The 20,122-nt window shown below is 34.1% G+C and overlaps 1 protein-coding gene across 2 annotated transcripts in view; it reads right to left on the reverse strand.

The window, feature by feature from the left end:
• Positions 1-13,204: 13,204 nt before the first annotated feature.
• The window catches only part of LOC134228393 (glutamate [NMDA] receptor subunit 1-like), a 59,688-nt gene continuing 52,770 nt past the window's right edge, over positions 13,205-20,122 (reverse strand). For both annotated transcript variants that reach the window (XM_062710042.1, XM_062710043.1), the window contains exon 18: positions 13,205-14,242. In XM_062710042.1, the coding sequence (XP_062566026.1) occupies positions 13,934-14,242 (309 nt within the window). In that variant the 3' untranslated portion in view covers positions 13,205-13,933. The remainder of the gene's footprint in view (positions 14,243-20,122) is intronic.

Raw genomic sequence — 20,122 nt, forward strand, 5'->3', positions numbered from 1 at the left:
ATTTGGACACAATATTCAGTATGGATAAAAATTTATATCCCAAGTATGATTTTGAAAAAAAAAATTCAAATTTTTCCGTATTTTTTCCTTAAGTTGGACTTAGTTTTTTCATGATAATTTATGGTGAAGACCTATATTCCAGCAACTATAAGTTATAGGGATATGATAATTAGTCAGTGGATACATCATGGGTAACCACAAACGTCAGTACCAGAATTAGGTCATCTTGACCTACATTTTTCTGCATGAGTGACTTTGGTTAAATTTTTGGTGGAGGTCCATATCTCAGCATCTATAACTTATAATGGCATGATGATTTGTCATTGTACAGGTTATAAGTAACCAACAACATCAGTACCAGAATTAGGTCATTTTGACCTACATTTTTCTGCATGAATGACTTTGGTTAAATTGATAATGGAGGTTCATATTTCAGCAACTATAACTTATAGTGGCATGATAGTTAGTCAGTGGATACATCATGGGTAACCACAAACGCCTGTACCAGAATTAGGTCATCTTGACCTACATTTTTCCGCATGAGTGACTTTGCATAAATTTATGGTGGAGGTCCATATCTCAGCAACTATAACTTATAGTGGCATGATAATTTGTCAGTGGATACATCATGGGTAACCACAAACGCCTGTACCAGAATTAGGTCATCTTGACCTACATTTTTCCGCATGAGTGACTTTGCATAAATTTATGGTGGAGGTCCATATCTCAGCAACTATAACTTATAGTGGCATGATAATTTGTCAGTCTACACATCATGGGTAACCAACAATATCAGTACCATAATTAGGTAATCTTCACCTACATTTTCTGCATGAATGACTTGATACATATACAGTGGATTTGATTTCAAAATGCAAGTTCAAATTATTGCGACTCATAACACGTTGCAATATTCGCAATAATAAAAACATCACAATAATTTGTGAATTTACAGGGTATATGTATATATATATAAATGCCAATATAATCGCCAAGGGATTAGATATTAAGTCAGAATGTCAATAAATGCTTCAGTTTATCAGACAATCATTTCTTACTAACCACAGCGACAGCAGGCGAGACACAGGGTTGCGGGCAACCCTTACGTACTTTTTTTAGTATTTCTTAGAGTACATATCAAACTTAAGTGAAAAATTGTTGTCTCTAGAGGTTTTTCTGCAAACTTACGCGTCGCGGTGATTCAGATTTGTTGTTTTTTAAAAGTATGTCGACCCTTTGAAGTACGATAACGAAACCGAACTGACGGCAAAAAATCAAAACTTCTCATAATTCAATATTAATATAATATATTAATGAAAATGCATAAATTCTTTGAAAATCTTCTCTGCTCCTGCATGGGTATTAAATCAGTGAACTATGTACATAGTTATGATGAGAAAGGATGCCTCTTCCAAAATTGTGAATTTCAGGCCCCCCTGGGTTGGGAGGTCTGGGGTTAGGGTGGGGCTCTTATGATTATATCGTGAAAATACATTAATTCTTTAAAAATCTTCCCCTCTCCTCCTGGGTATTAAACCAGTGAACTATGTTAAGAGAGGAAGGCTTCCTCTTTCTTAAATTGCGAATTTAAGGGTCCCTGGGTTTGATGTTTTGGTGTAAGGGTGGGGTTCCAATGATTTATATATAGTGAAAATGCATGAATTCTTTGAAAATCTTTTCCTTTACTCCTGGGTATCATGCCAATGTTATAAGTACATATTAATGATGATGAAAGGTGCCTCTTCCAAAATGGTTAATTTCAGGGCCCCTGGGTCAGGGGTACTCGGGATAGGGAGGTGGTTACATAGTCTAAAAATAAATTAATGCTTTGAAATTTGCATTTTTTGTATTAATCAACCATTTATGTTGAAATAAAATTCATGGTAAAATTTTCAGAATTTTGAAATACCGTACATACCCCACAATCAGTGGTTCCTGTGGGGTGGGGTGCACAACTGGTTACATGTATATGGCTATAAAGTAACCAAAGTAAATGCACTTGTGATTTCCCGACTCAATTACGCAAACTCATTTATGTATGGTGTAAATAAGCAAATTGTGAAAAAACAGCAAAAAGTTCCACATACTGCCGAGCGGCTGATAACTCGATCGTACCAGGAAATCTGATCATGTGACCCCAATCTTCAAAAATCTCCACTGGCTTCCTGTCGAATACAGAAGTCAGTATAAAATACTTCTGTTTGTAAACAATGCATTAAACAACCGTGCTCCAAATTACTTGTCCGAGCTTCTCAAAAAATACTCTCGTTCCAGGTCCTTACGTTCACACAGTTCTTTTCTATTGGATGCTCCTAAGGTTAGAACTGTTACGTATGGCAGTCGTCGATTTGACTACACCACCGCCTCACTATGGAACTCTTTTCCTCTGTGTCTTAAAAATTCCAAACCTGTTTCTGCTTTTAAAAAAGGTCTTAAAACTCAATCCTTTGAACAAGCTTACGGGAAAATGTAATTATTGTATTTTTAGTGATATACCAAATGTTCAACGACACTGAACTGATCTTAAGGTCTTTTAGGATTTTATTTTATGCTCTACTGATAAAGTACATGTTCTTTTTAATCGCCTGACGTCACGGCGTCAGGCACTACTAAGGATCAAAATTTCCTAGGTACGAAGCTAAGAGGTCACAGTTAGCAAGCAAAATTTTGTGCATGCTGATTATCATCGGATTTTGTTACATGCGTTTCAGCAACAACAGTTAGCAGAAAAATAAACCATATTGCTGATACAATACATTGATGTATTTATTTCCTAAAGCTTTTTGCTAGCAGCTATTTATTTCATGCCAGTTCTTATACGGTGTCCGTTTGACCTTCTTTCTGCGTTTCTATACTAATGTAACGGAAATAGATAACTAAGGGAAGGGGACAGGGCGTTCCGAAAGGACCCAGAGTTCGTTAAACCCCTAGCCTGGGGCTCGTTTTACAAAAGGACTTACGACTTAATTAAGACCAAGATTTATTCTTCATATAACTTTTTAATTAACATTTTATCAAAAACTAGAGGTACTGTGAGCAATGAGCTCACTAAATGATACCCCCCGCCTCCCATATGAATATATTGGCAGTATCAATGTTTTGCTCTGGAAAATCCAAAATATATGTCAGATCAAAAAGTAAAATAGGAGGTGCACAATGGCAATATGTAATAAAGATAATGTGAAAGTTTCATTAAATTTCCTTCAGTGGTATGAGAGGAGTTGCGGATAAGAGATGGGTACCCCAAAGCGTAACAGACGGACGGACGGACAGACGGACGGACGGACAGACGTACAGACGGACGGAAATACCGATTACTATATACCCTCCCGCTTTTCAAGCGGGGGGTATAATTAATTTAAACTATTTAAAAGGAATGTGGTAAGATATTTTTACACAAACAATTTCAAAGAGAATTATTAATTTTTCAAAATTTTACAATCATCTGAAGTTTTTGGTCTAAGTCGTAAGTTCTTTTGTAAAACGGGCCCCTGGTTCCTTGTCCCTGTTTTGCTTCGTTTACTCCGCGCACCGGAATGTTTTAGTTTTTGATAAGTATGCCAAATTATGTAATTGAACTAACATTGCATAGAATAAAACTTTTCTTTCTATAATGCTAAAATTTGGCCCTTGTAACACTCTGTCGATAACTGTTTTATATATATAAGAAGAAATCAAGTGTCAATCATCAATTAAAAGCAAGCTTTAGGGTTCCATGGCATTTTAAACTTTGTTCTCTTAAAATGTGGATATTATTCAAATAATATACTAGAACGTCAGTAAATTCACTTAAAAAGCAAATGCTCGGTGTCTCACTAAGTTCTGTTTCAGCAGACTTACCTTCAATACCAAATGGTAATCTATTACTATATTCAAATAAAAAAGTATTTAACAAACTTTGGATGAGGTGACTTGCGGCCCCTCGTATACTGACAAAAAATTAAATGTCTAAATTTTACTCAAATTTTTGTATGTGACTAATCACTGATATGTGTACCATTATAGAATACTATTTTTAACAAAAATAGAAACGTGATTTGAAAGATATAGATCTTTTATTGTGGTAGGGGTATCATGTTTACATTCAATTCCCATTGCATTTTAACCCCGCCCCACTCTTTGAAGACCTTAAAATATACGAGCGCAGGTAGGTACAATTTTCTCTTTTGGCTGTATCCTGTATTTTATTGAAATCGACCTATATGTGAAAGAAGAAAATTGTACCTAACTGCGCTCACATGCTATTTTTAAAACTAGAGGTACTGTGAGCAATGAGCTCACTAAATGATACCCCCCGCCTCCCATATGGTTATAACTGGTGAAAAAGTCCATGGTTTCCTGTGGCCGGGAAACCCAGAATATGTGTCGGATCAAAAAGTAAAATAGGAGGTGCACAATGGCAATATGTAATAAAGATTCTGTGAAAGTTGCATCAATTTTCATTCAGTGGTATGAGAGAGAGTTGCGGATAAGAGATGGGTACCCCAAAGCGTAACGACGGACAGACGACAGACGGAAGGACGGACGGACAGACGTACAGACGGACGGAATTAACGATTACTATATACCCTCCCGCTTTTCAAGCGGGGGGTATAAAAATCGTAAAATCTAGCTGGCCTTTCCCATTAAAAACAGATCGACGGAACTAGATTTTCTGACGTAAGAATGAATTCATATGCTAATCGAGGCACAGGCGATACTCTCTAACTGACCAATCAGCTAAATGAAATTTGTTACGAGTGAGTACCACAAAAATACTATGGAAACATGCTTGGAATTTAATTACTGCTTTCCGATATTTTTTATGCATTTGAGTCACAGATTAGGCACGGATCTACATATGTACCATTTTCGATACCACAGTAAAATTTATATACAGTTACAAACAATTGATAGAATATACACATGGTATACATTGATTTAAAGTTTTGTAGCGTGTTTGGTGAGCAATTCGCTAGGTCTACACGTATTCCCGAGTATCGGTAAATACAAGTTTCATGTGCATTTCTTGTCCAAAAAACCGTAAATGCTGAAAATCCATGCGTATTATAAAGTATAAATGGCTGACCATTTTAAAAGTTTGAAATGTAGAAAAGGAAAACATGTAAATTGACCTAAACCACGTGTCTGCGATAAAATGTAAACGTAGTAAACCAGCATGTTTTGTTGTTCTGTCATCGGATTGGACCATGACTAAATGCAAAATAATAACAATAGCCATATAAGGTCTTCTCGGACACGCATATCCCTCTATTGTACTAAGACCCGCCCATTCTCTTGCCATAAAATTTTTTTTCGCACAAATCTAGCTGAATTTAGCTGTGATAGGGTCTAAAAAATCGAAGATAATGCAGTATTCCTTATAATTAAAATGTGTCTGAACTATTGAAACTATTCAAAAGGCGTCGTATTTATTCACTCGTGTTTGAAAACTACCAACATCATTGTAGATTAAATATAATTCGTCGTAGAAAAGGGGGCCCCGGATAGCAGTTATGTCACATCATCCTTTCAAGTTGCACGATCGAATGTTCATCAAATTTTCTTTGTTGTACGATCGCATATAGAGTCGTTAACGATCGCCAAAACATTTGCCATGTGTGCACTTCAAACCACAGGTACTTGTGGACAGGAACCCCCCCCCCCCCCCCCCCCACTATACACCCCTGGTCAAAATATTTTTTTTTCTTTTTTTGTCATGAATTATGTTTCTAGTACTTATTTACAACGTATTCCATATGAAAAATCCAAAAATAACATAGATTTAACGATTTACTAAAAAAGTCATACCCTGGTATTTTATAATACCAGGGTATGACTTTTTTAGTAAATCGTTAAATCTATGTTATTTTTTGGATTTTTCATATGGAATACTTTGTAAATAAGTACTAGAAACATAATTCATGACAAAAAAAGAAAAAAAATTATTTTTACCAGGGGTGTATAGTGGGGGGGGGGGGGTCCAGTCCACAAGTACCTGTGCTTCAAACCGTTATTTTGACGCTCTCTGTTTGATGAAGAACTCCAAATCGGAAAACATTTATGATTTACACATTTAAAATTGCAAATGTGCCTTTTGGACTGTCGGTTATACATAATATGGTAAGAAACCACTCAAACGAGCTTCGTGGGTAACGTTTGGGCAATTGTATTCAAGGAAAACTTAACTTTAACAAAAGATTTGGTGATATTTAATGCTTAGAGGACTTTCATGGTGTTCAACATGTCTAGGTGCATCTCAAAAGTAAACATAGGTAATCAGAGATTACAGAGCTCACCTCAACGAATGTTGTCTTTAAGTAAGGCAAATTAAGTCACACAATTAACCAACAAAAAGTGTACATCCAAAAATGCAAAATTTATGCAATTTTGATACTTTGGAATAGACCTATATAAAAACTTAAAACTAGTTCTTCATCATGAAAATGTAATTAAAATCCAGCATCTGAAGCAAGATTGAGAGTTTTCATCCCTCAATGCATCATTTGTGCAACTTTGGTTTATATAAGCCTTATAGTTTCTTGGTGATAGACCTGCACCCATAACTTTTACGAGGTCTATTATCTGGAAAATGTATGTCGAATTCAGCATCTGAAGCAAGTCCATTAGTGTGCATCCTAAGATGTATCATCCATGCAAGTTTGTTCAACGTAGAGCTCAGAGTTACTTGGAAATGAAACCTGTATAAAAAACTAACCTTTTCACTAATCCGGAAAATGTAGGTCAGATTCAGCTTCTGAAGCCAGCCTAGTAGAATGCACCCTTAGATGTGCCATCCATGCAAGTTTGGTCATTATAGGGCTCAAAGTTACTTGGAAATGAATCCTGCACCATAAACTTTAAAATGTTTACTCGTCCAGAAAATGCAGGTCAGATTCAGCATCTGAAGCAAGTCTGGTAGTATGCATCCTAAGATGTACCATCCAGGCAAGTTTAGTCATTATAGGGTTCGTAGTACCTTGGAAATGAAACCTGCACCAAAAATTTTAACCTGTTCACTCAACCGGAAAATGTAGGTCAGATTCAGCATCCGAAGCAAGTCTTGTAATATGCATCCTAAGATGTACAATCCATGCAAGTTTGGTCATTATATGTCTCATAGTAACTTGGACATGAAACCTGCACCAAAAACTTTAACCTGTTCACTCAACCGGAAAATGTAGGTCAGATTCAGCATCCGAAGCAAGTCTGGTAGTATGCATCCTAAGATGTACCATCCATGTAAGTTTGGTCAGCATAGGGCTTATAGTTACTTGGAAATGAGACCTACACCAAAAACTGCACCAAAAATGTTAACCTGCTCCAAAAACATTAACCTGGTCATTCCTTAGCTGAAATTGCAGCATCTGAAACTTTGACTGGTACAATGAAACACATTAGAAACATCTTCCATGTATGTCTAATCAATATAGGACATAGAAGTACTTAAAAAGAAAACTGCTCCAAAAAACTTCACCTTAACCCGGGACGCCGACACCGACGCCGAGGGTATCACATAAGCTCCCCCCCACTTCGTTGAGGTGAGCTAAAAAGTTGAAAGAAATCGCGAAGAAATAGGACAAAATACTGTTTTATTTAACCCTATCCTCCTCCTATAGTTGAATTTAACGATCGTTGTTGCCGATCGCGCGTTGACAGGGGTGTGGTAGAAGCGACGTGCTTGCGCTTTAGTTGTTTCTTTGGGCGCTTCTTGAAGTCGCTCCAGAGTTAGAAGCCCAATTGATTAGGAGGCGATTTAGTTAATTATTTCGTTTATTTGCGTGCTAGGGAAGCACCCGATATCTGTATATTTGGCATATGTAACTAAGTTTTAGTCAACAATCAAATTCCTCAGCAAGTTATCTGAGGGGCCCCTAGACCCAAAGAAAAACCATAAAGTACAGGTGTATATGTGTTAGGCAAACACGTTACACTACTGGATTAGTCCATTTGTCTCATTTAAAGTAATAAAAACAAAACGAACAAAAACCTCTTCAGAGGATGTACTGGCCAAATAAACATCTGATCATAACCCGGGGGGGGGGGGGGGGGGGGTCCTACTACAAAAACAGAGTATAGACTTATGAAAGTGTCTTCTCACAGTTCAGGATTGTGAAAGTTTATTACTTTTTTGCTCGTACAAATATTTCTGATGTGGACCCCTCATGATCCCTGGGAAAAACTTCCTGAATCCGCGCCTGTCGACATTCATATATCGCCGTCAAGTTTGTTGGATCATTTAAGCATATAGGGCTTTAATTATTTATCCCACGTTTCCAACAATCTTTGATGCTCTGGCACACCCAAGAAACTATTAAACATATTCTGCATGTCAGTCATAACCGTTACGATTCCCAATTTCTTGCAGTTATCATATTTTCAGTTGTCTTCCTCAAAGCCTATGCTGTATGCAGTTGAATCTAATTTATGGAACCTTTACATGTAGCCATGCTTTCCAGCATTAATCAATTACATTCGTTTTTCCCTTATTTACTTGATCCTCTAAAACCATTTTTAGACTCGTGGAGTGAGGTGTTCATCTTTACGTCCGACTCGCCGGTTCGAATCTACAGCGGGACATGCACATGATTTCATTTTTTATTTGAGATACAAACAATATGTACGTTTTATATAAAATATGTTCTTTTTCCATTGCTCTGATGAGTATCGTACAACTTAAAATGAATGCATGATGTTTTTGTTCACATCTTCATAATTTACTCCTGAAATAATTTCAGATCTGTTTACCCATATCGTCGTCTCTCAGTATTTTTGATTCGATTTCTCCGTGAGATTTGACTTTTGCCAGTAAGATTTAACTATCCGACGATTCTACATATATTAAGAGAGAATAGCTGTTTTTCTGATTACAAAAACTTGATTTGACAACATGGTCTTTGTTATTTTATAATACCAGGGCGTTTTGGCAACCCGACATCACTTAAGTGTTCGAATTGTTTTCTTTTTTAGCGATTAAAAAGCTTGAAACTAAGACAGATCATAACGAAAATTAACTGCTAAATTCCAAATGAACGTATTTCCGATTTCCGTATTTTCATAATAGCAAAACGTGAGACGTATTTTAGACTAAAAATCCGTACAAAATACAGCGAAATCGTAAGAGTAAACAGGTCTGTAATTTACCCCCCCCCCCCTTCAATGTAAACATTTATAACTTTTCATGCTTATAAGTTCTATAGATATTGATGACATTAGTCAGGCAAGCTTTTGAAAAGCTGTTACTTGTTGTTTTAAATGTCTCATTTGTTGTATCTTTATTATAGACTCCCACGTAACTTACAGTATATTGATAGACCGGAGAGCTACAGTGCCCCCCATTGAAAAAATGACAATAAATATCCAGTTTTTACAATGGGTAGCACTGCACATGTAGCTCTCCGGTCGGTCAATATATTTTTTATTGGAGAGCTATAGATCTGCAGCTAATAAATACATGATATTTTATGGTCTTTTGGTACACATAAAGTCTTTTCGATATTCCTATTTTTTATGCACAAATATGTATTTTTTAAAATTAAGTAGTTTGTACTCAATTTGTATGCTTAATTATGTATATTTCAATGTGAAATGCACTTGAGTGTCTTTATTCTAATGCGCTATAAAAATTATTGTATTGTATATAGTAAGCAAGCTAAGTGCATGTATAGTTATGATAAGCAATGATCGATGCCTCTTTCAGAAAATGAGAATTTCATGGCCTCTGGTTTAAAAAACAAACCAAATTCAATTGTTGGAAAGTTGTTACATGATACTCAGGTGACCTACATTTATAAGGTCCATGGGTCTCTTGTTTGGGGGTGTTGGGGGTGTTACCATCCTGAAACCCCATTCAAATTTAACTGCAGGACTTGCCCTCATGATTTAAAGAGAGATCATTTGAAGAGTTATGCTTAGCTTATTATGGGTGAAGGTGGGAATCATTATTCATATTTCATATTTTAGAATTGAAAAATTATAGGCAAAAATACATCATCAAAATGTAAATTTTTAAGTGATATAATTACAATTCTGTTGGCGTCTATAGACTCATGTTATTGCTATGTACTACATTAACAGTCACAGTCACACTGAACAGTCATTACTTTAAGGTACCTGGTAATGATTTATAACTGGCGAAGGGAAAGGATGCCCAGACAACTTGAATTCCTGACAAGACAAATATTGCACAATTTATTTAAAAGATGTATAAAGACAAAATAAAAAATCAAAATAAAACAATTAATAAGAACCTGTCCTAAAATTATTTTAAAAAAACAAACATATAATATAACCTTGAAATTGAAATTTGATTGACAGTTCTGGTTTAAATACAATTACTAGTATGTATTGTATTTGTACTGTAACAGAATACATCTAATATGTAATTCAGGATTAATCAAAAGTACATGTAGTTTATCTGGAAGCATAAAAATTGACAATTATCGTGTTAAAAATATACAGTAATAAGGAAGCTCTGCATGAATATAACAAATTAAGACAATCACTAGTTAAACTAATATGGCCATACATGTACTGAGTAAAATCCATCACCCGTAAGTGTAAAGGGCACCTGATTACCATACAGCTATGTTTCTGAGATGTGTATCATGATCTCATTTCATTATCCTTTAACAATAAAAATGCCTGCATTAGCTGTGTCATGGGATGCGAGGGAAAAGAATCAATCTACTGGTACTCCGCTTTCAGGGTGTTTCACTTCTGGGAGGAAGTAATTTATAGATTTATTCAAATTTTTTTTGGAAGTTACAGAGGAAAATTTTTAAAATCTCACATACATAGCACGGAAAACTTTGCCCCATTCCAAAGGGTAATCATTTGAAGAAACACGAATCTACACTTATACTTACATGTAGGTTGTTTCCATATAAATACGACTAATCATGCCCTTTATTTTTTGATGAAAATATATTTATAATTTTTTTCCTATAAATTTCATCACCCAGTTTGGTCCCATCCTACCCTCCAGGGGTCATGAAAAAACATGGATCATTACTTGCCCTAAAATACCTCCATATCAATATGCCTAAACATGCCTGACTATACTAGTGTGCTATTATTGAGACTATTTTTATTGTGACCTGAATGAAAATGTGAAAAGTGAATGGACAGATGAAAGGATGGATAAACTTTGATCAGAAAAGCTAACTCAAACTTTTAGTACTGGTGAACTTACAAGAAAGTAATCAAATTAATTTGATCTATGAGAAATAATAAACAGCATTTTTTTTCTTCAGATATACAGTCCCTGAAACATTCTACTTTCCCACCTGAACGGTGAACCAAGGGTGAACGAACAGTGAGTGAACGATGTTCAAACGCTGAAAGCAACTTAGTGAAAGATGTGTGAATGGTGAACAATGAGTGAACGCAGAACGCGAATGTAGCACAAACGCGAGCGCAAAGTGAACAGTGAATGAACAGTGAACGCAAGATGAATGATTTATTCGGAATGCCTCCCATCTTTTCCTTGGATTAAAATTATTCTATTCTATCAGGTATTAAAATATAGATAAACAATAAATTGATAAATATAAAAAAAAAAATAATTAAAATAGATGTACAAAAATTACATTGAGTAAAATTATTAATTTAAGTATCTTACAGCATTTAAATAACACAATTTATATTGCCGTAAAATATGTTTAATTGTTACTGTACAGTCTATAACAAATAAAATTAATCTACTGATAAAATAAATATGCTCTTTTAACTAATAAAATAATGTGGATTTTAAAAGAGAAAGCTAAACTTATAGAATGAATTAATTACCACGGTTGTTACAACGATACAAATGCGATTCTGTGTAAAATAATGAAAAAAAATTACAAAGGTCTGCTGATTTATTGTATAAACAAACTTGTATTTTAAAATTCTAATATTGTTATTATGTATCATTTTCATTCTTTAAAATGATTTTTTTTAGCAAACTTCTACATGTATCTGTAGACATTTCCCGGCCGTGTTTATACTTGCAGATATTACAAGATGAGGAAAAGAGGCATTCATATTCAATTTTTAATAGGTTATATTTTCAGAATTAAATTAAGTAATATGCTGCCAAGGTTTTTTTGAACATATGACTGTGTGTGGGAGAGAGAGAGAGAGAGAGAGATTTTAGCCCCCTCCTTTCTCAGATATCTGTTGTATCATATAAAAATTCTGATTATTTTTTCTAAATATTCCAGGCGGTGAAACAAATCCATTTGGTAGTCATCATTGGCTTTTTTTCCCTTTTTCAAGTTCACACAAAGACCACATGCTTGTCCTGTCAATCAAAATCATTCGATACAGTGCAGGTGTGAAGATCTCGTTACACCGAAGGCAAAGAGTTACTTAGTATTTCCAAGAAGTTTCAACATTTTTACCTTTCATTTCCAAATCGGATTTCTACATAACTGAAAAAAAAATTAATAAAAATTATGGGGAATATATACTCGGAAGGATTAAGTATGTAATTGATTTTGAAGATACTCCCTGCCAATTGAAAATACCACTGTCGGTACATATTCAACTACAATTGTTTAATGACTATATGGATGTTTGTATTAAGACTGAATTTTTTGTGTTACAATACACATTAAATGGTAATTTAAATATTCAAAATACTAACTAAAGTAAGTATGCAATTTAGGGGGAAAGATGCCAAGGGGGGGGGGGGGGCTCTTACATGTGATCATACTGAATGACAAACATATAATTATTTAGTTACAGTGAAGGAATGAAATTTCCCTCTTTAATTAAAAACTTTATATATGTAAAGTAGAACAAAAAATTATAATAATGTACTGAATTTTAAACAATTGATCTTTTTTAAAAAACACACAATAAATTTAAGTTGCTCGAAAGATATTCAATTAAATGAATATCGCCGTACTGTTTATAATTCTCACAACTAGTTCTAACATTTTTTTGTGCATCATTGATAAATACGTGTTAGAAATGATTTTTTCGTATATGTGCTCCAGTTGGTAAATTAATAGACTTGGATTATCATTCATCGATTAACTATTTGTTGTCTTTCACATAACAACAAAATGTTGCCGTTCTTGAAGTATTAGTACTAAACTGGCTTAATATTTAAATTTAAAATGTTAGGATTATTCTACATATATGTGGGCACTTAAAAGTGCTTATAACAACATGTGTTTTCCAGATTAATTTAACTAATATCAAAACACCTAATTTATTTTAAAAAAAAAATATAAATATATCGTAGATAATTCTTGCCATGAAATAATTATTCTTCAACCACGATATCTTAGTTATTAAATTAAAAACGTGTAAATCCTTACCATCAAAAAGATAAGTCCTTTCACTTCAGAGTTCCGAATGAAAATAAAGACTGAACGATAAGTGAACGCTGAATGCAAAGTAAACGGAACAAAGAGCGAACGGTGAGTGTTTTGTGAATGGTGAACGCGAGCGCACGGTGAACGCAAAACTGTGAACAGAAAGCGAACGGAGAACGCACACTGCATGAACGGTGAGCGAACGGAAAAATGGGAAAGTAGAACATTTCAGGGACTGTATATGTACATCTAATCAAATTCTTACCAATTAAATACTTTTTATATAACATGTATTATAATTATAAAGTAATCTCATATGTACAAAATGAAAAGAATAACAAACAACAACATCAACAAAATAGTTAAAATACCAAAAACAACAATTCATAAAGAGAATAAATACAACTTCATACCTGTCCTCATTAAATCATCTGTTAAAATGGTAAAAAAAGATTAAATAAAATATCTTTAATAGGTTAATTAAGACCCCATCTATTAGTAAATACCTATCTCAATTGGAAACTCTGAATTTAAGCCTCCTTTTACAAGGACTGACTGGGTTATAATTAGAAGTACAACATTTATCCCTATATATTCATCTAATGTCAACAAGATATAAATAAATGAAATTGTAAGTTCATTATCTAGACATAGTTATCTTCAGCACTTTTGTCTGTGAATACTGGGTTGTTGATGGTGGCTGAGTGGGTGACGGTTCTGTAGGAGGGGGGTGAGTACATCAGACCCCCGGTGGCCTCTGTGTAGGACAGCCTGTGTCCGGGCCGGGGGGGAGTCTGGTCTACAGGGAAGCTGAAGCCGTTCCCCTGCCCTGTCGCCACACCACCCAGGGCACTGCCATTGCCCTCCACAGTGGGCTTCTTTGTAGCCAATTTAGCCAGGCGCTCCTGTTCCTCGCGCTGTCTCTGTAACGTCTGACGAAGGGTTCTCCTCTTCTAAAATGAGACAAAAAATATACGATTGAATGATTTCTAAGCTTTGTTTAAAATACTTATTTCAAGTTAACAGATGATTAAAATAGGAAGTCATCAACACTGCTCCAGTTTTTAAACAAGGAATAAAGACAATATTTTTACAAAATCCTTTTTTGTTGTTGTATCCTACATGTATATGTATAGATAACACCCTGGAATTCCAAAAGAAGGTCATAATGACCAACATTTTGATTACAACACTCTGAAAACCCGAACTGCATCAGATATACACACAACATTCCAAAAGTATGTCAAGTGACATACTTTTTGGTAAAGATACCCCAAGAATCTCAAATACCTAAACTGATAAAATTTTATGATTTTAAGTCAATTATTACTTAAAAAATGTAGATATTACCTTTGAAACTTTAAAAGTAGGTCACTGTAACCTTCTTTCTAAATTGACACATGCTAGATGCTATGGCATTCACAATTTTGAAAGAGGCACCATTGCTCATCATGAATATACACTTAGCAATTGCTTAGTTTGGTTACTTGATACCCATAGGTAGGGTAGGGGAACAAAGAATGCATCTCAACTAATCAGTAATATTCAGCAATAATCAGTAGTGCCCCTACCACACTTCAACCCTTGACCCTAGGTCCACACATTTCACAGTTTTGGAAAAAGCACCCTTCCTCAACAAAAATGTTTGATTAATACATGTACCAAAGAGCAGATTTCAAACAAATAACTCATTTTCAGTATATAAGTATAGCCCCCTTCTATGGTACCCCTGACCCAGGGGCCTTGAAATTCTCAATACTGGAAGAAGAGCTATTGCTCATCATAGCTATATAGGTAGTTAATCTGCTTAATACCCAGGAGCAGAAAAGAAGATTTTTAAGATATAATGTATTTTCAATATATAATCTATAGAGCCTTGCCCTAACACAGGAACTCCTGACTCTGGGGCTATAAAACTCACAATTTTGGAAGAGGCACTCAATCTTGCTCATCATAACTATGTACTTGGTTAGTTTATTTTAAAAGATTATCAAAGAATTTATGCATTTTCACCATATAATCAATAGAGCCTTGTCGTAACACCAGAACCCCTGACCCTGGGGCCATGAAATTTTGGAAAGGGCACTCTTGCTTATTATAACTAAATGTATGTACTTAGTTTAGTTTATTTAACACCCAGGAGCAGAGAAGAAGATTTTCAAAGAATTTATGCATTTTCACTATAATAAAATCAAATAGAGCCTGGCCCTAACACCAGAACCCCTGACCCTAGGGTCATAAAATTCACAATTTTGGGAAGAGGAACTCTTGCTTATCATAATTATGAACCTAGTTTATTTAATAACAAGAAGCAGAGCAGAGAATTTTAAAGAATTAATGCATTTTCACTATATAATCAACAGAGCCCCATCCTAACACCGGACCCCCAATCCAGGGGCCATGAAATTCACAATTTTGGTAGATACATTCTAGTTCATCATAACTATGTACTTGGTTAGTTCATTTAATACCCATGCAGGAGCAGAGAAAGAGATTTTTAAAGAATTAATGCATTTTCACTATATAATCAAAAGAGCCCCGCCCTAACACCAGAACCACTAATCTTAGTGCTATGAAATTCACAATTTTAGAAAAGGCATTCTCATAACTATGTACATGTACTTGGTTAGTTTATTTACATGTAATACCCAGAAGCAGAGAAGAAGATTTTCAAAGAAATAATGCATTTTTTTTTCTATATAATCTGTATAGTCCGCCCTTGCATTAGAACCCCTGACCCTGGGGCCATGAATTTCACAATTTTGGTAGAGGACTCAATGCTGATTACAATCATCCCAACAGTTTGACTGCTTGATGTCCAGGAGTAAAAAAGATTTTTAATGATTGCATTAATTTTAGTGGTTTGGCCCCATCCCCAGGCCCCATGGGGGCAGGAATCATGAAATCCACAATATTTGTTCCCCATCACCCATAAATGCTTTATGACAAAACTGGTTGAAATTCACTAGGTTGAGCGGTTGCAGAGAAGAAGCTGAAAATGTTAAAATGTTAACATACGATGAACGTCGCTCAACGACAGATGAAAACAGATAGCAATAGGTCATCTGAATTTACTCAGGTGACCTATTGCTATCTGTTTTCATCATCTGACCTAAAAAGCGTAAATGACCCAAATCTGGTTATACTTGATAATTTGGCCAAAAATTAGAGTAATTCCTTATCACCCATTCTCAATATAAGGGCACAAATGCCTCTCTGATTTTTTAAAAAATGAAGTTCAAGATAACAATTTTTCTATCAATTACCTTTGAAAGAAAGTATGTGAAGATTTTGTTTCCAGATTTTTTTTCATCAAATCTTAATACATGGAATAATGACAAGACGGTAAAGTAGAGGATGATTTTATTCAGAAATGTAGCTTGAAATGTACGTTACTCTTTCTTCAATGTCCAAAAAGATATGTCAAATAAAAATGTAGTGATTAAAATCACAATTGGAATATCTCATCTTAACACCAGCACATCCTACCAACTCTGTCAGCAACATATTTTCTCGGCATACGAACGTGCGTTTGATTTTTCCTTTCAAAAAACAAAGGTTTAACTTTTTGATCCAGATGTATAAAAACATTTTTTTAAATATATGCTTTAAATTCTTCTCTCTGTTTTGTTTAGAGCGATCAGTTTGGAATCTTGTCATTTTCTACAGATGCTGGAACTTAACATGTACATGTAGTAAAATTCTATTTTGTAGTTACTGTCTTTTTTAACATATATCCATGCCGATTTAGAAAACTACGTAAATGTAACGTACATTTCAAGATATATTTCTGTTTAATAAAAAGCTTAAAATTCATCTAAAAATTCATCGTTTTGTTTCAGTTTATTTCAAAAAAGATTATCTATGTAATCATATTGTGTTATATGTCACAATCACCACTATAAAGACACGATTGCCTCAGAATATGAGTAGGTAACGTACATTTCAAGCTTGTAATAATATGTAAATTAGTAATAAGAAAATATTAAAAAAAGCAATTATTGACATAAAAATCGTTTCAATGAAGTGTTTTAACGCAGTAATATAAGAAATCATAATGTAACAAACGAGGTTATTGTCATCAACTACATGAATATCACGTCACTTCGGTAACGTTCATTTCACATATTATTGGGGAGTCCCCTCCACCTCAGTTCATTACCATTCTTTTGTGCTGTTTTGCTGAAATTGACACCGTAGCCTAGTTACTTCTACCTGTGTGCAAGGTTACAGGCAAAGACAAATAAGAGTCAGACGTATTTTGCTATGATCTAACAAATGCTCGTGTTTGGCCATTGAAACTTAACATAAATCTATTCCGAATATATCCATCGACAGTCTTGTTAACAATTTCATTTAGTATGTTGCAACATCGTTTGTTAAAACACAAACATACGTGCTTTTCAGCAGATCTAGAAAAATATAACCCAAAATACAATGATTCAAACAAAACTGAGTATTGTGTGCCTTTCAGTATTTGAAATGTACGTGACCGTCTTGTGTTCTGGGTTTATTTGTTTTGTTTCTTTCTTCTTTTTTTTTTACCAATTATAAGCCTATGCACACCTTGTTTTAAATTATCAACAACAATTAAATTAATATTGACGAAAAGTCACATACTAAAAGTAAACAAACTGCAAAAAGGTTTCCAAAGATGAATTTAAGACACTTAAAATTAATTTTCTAGCATGAGGTTACAGTCTTCCACATTTACGAGGATTGGGGGAGCATTTAGATGGATTTATGTGGTCAGTTGTCTAATGGATTGTAACGATAATTTTGTTTCGCTCGTGTAAACGCAATTCATTGACTAAATTAAAATAAATGTCAGTTAGAAATACGCAAAATGTACGTTACCATACGTAACGTACATTTCAAAAATAAAAATCAATTCTCTTCCTCAAGCGTACGTTAGACACGCAATATATTGATACTATTTGAACTTGCATATCATAAGAAATGCATCATACAAGTTTCGTATTCAGAAATATATACCAGGTATCAAAATTATATTACATATAATTGACCTTAATGTATTTTTTTTTTCCTCAGCAGAAACGTTTCTTTTCATTAATTTTGGGATTTAGCCGACCTCCAACCTTTGAAACTTTCCTTTGTGTACACATTCGAGTGTGTGAAAGTATGAGAATACATGAAAATTCGTGCGAGATTCACTTAATTCGAATTTCATGGTAACGTACATTTCAGTAACGTACATTTCAAATGATCACTTTTCATGTAAAAAAATAATTTTTAATTGTGTTAAGCAAAACATCTTTGCCAGTTTACAGGATACAAGGGGTTGCTTATTCAGAGTCGTCTCATATTTTCTACTTAATACATATTCTTAATGGAAGAATATAGGTAACGTACATTTCTTTCTTATCTCTACGATTGAAAATGTCTTTCATTCCGTAAACATATTTATAAAAGTTGCTCAAATTGTTCAATTTCATGTTACATTATCTAAGTAGGAGTAATTAATCCTTTGAAATTTCAAATTTAGCCCATCAATAAATAAAGGAGAACAAAACTATCAGGTATATAATCTTTGTGTTTGCTTGTAATGTGGTTGAAATAGAATTAAGCGACAGGGACATTGCACAATAAAAATTATTTATTATCACAAAGAAAATGTATTTATTGTTATGAAAAGAAATATATATGATACAAGGTTTAACTTATCAGAAAATTTTTACTTGAGAATCAAAACTATATATTTCACAGAGGGGATTCAGCACAATATTTGCCTCGGCGACAGTAACGTACATTTCAAATAGGCTACTATATTTGAATTTGGAACTCCTTAAATACCCTTTCAGATCGATAATTATATGAATTCTTATTCATTGTTATATGACTATTTATAATGTTGATTTAAAAATTACATCAGTGGTATTTCTTCTAAATGAAAATGAGGCGACATTATTTGAGCCCTTATATTGAGAATGGGTGTTATAATTTAATTTTAAAATAATTAAACAACTGTGGATGTAAAATTGTGTTGCTCTTTACAAGTTCAAATTTGCCACTTAATACTGTAAATCACTTTTTATTCGCGAGAACTTTATTTTCGCGTAATATTCTCACGTATAATAGTATTCCTTAAGATTATATATAGCATTAACCAGAATTCGTGAAAATTTTGTCTCGCTAATCAAGAGTCAATGACAATCTCGTGAAAATAAGGTGTCGCGAAAATTTAGTGATCTACAGTAATACAAAACCTAGTAATAGATGTGATGGGAAATTAGGGGGAGGTAATAACTGATACACAGACTTAGTAGCCATGATGGTTTGTTTACATGAGGTAAGAACAAGCTACTGTTTGAAGTTAAATTTAAGGTACATTTATTAAATCTAGAATTTTCCATGAATCCCAAGGATTGGAAATGAGGGGATTGATGGATACAGATGATTCAGCTGGTTGTCAAGGGGGGGGGGGGGGGTTCAATCAATGGGATGTTGTTAGAATACATACAAAATTAAATTATTTAAATAAAGCCATAAACTTTTAAAAGTACAACATAGGTCTGACAGAGTGATTTAGTTTTCAGTTGACATACTATATCAGGGTTTTCCACATCTGAAAAATTAACCATGGAGGAAGCTGCACAAAGGCAAAATGTGACCGAAAACATGAATGCGTGTTATTCAATGATTGGTTTTACAATATTTAAACTTAACCACTGCAACACAAAATGTTGAAATAATTAACCAACAATTTTTAAAGTTAAAAAAAATAATTACTTTGAAAAAAAAAGGATCATGTATCTTACTTCACAAATGTACCAAAATTTTTCCAAAAAATGTAGCAACCTTTTGAAGGAATT

This window comes from Saccostrea cucullata, unplaced genomic scaffold (assembly GCF_032062105.1).
Source record: "Saccostrea cucullata isolate Sc308-1 unplaced genomic scaffold, CSIRO_AGI_Scuc_v1 ctg2219, whole genome shotgun sequence".
Taxonomy (NCBI): domain Eukaryota; kingdom Metazoa; phylum Mollusca; class Bivalvia; order Ostreida; family Ostreidae; genus Saccostrea; species Saccostrea cuccullata.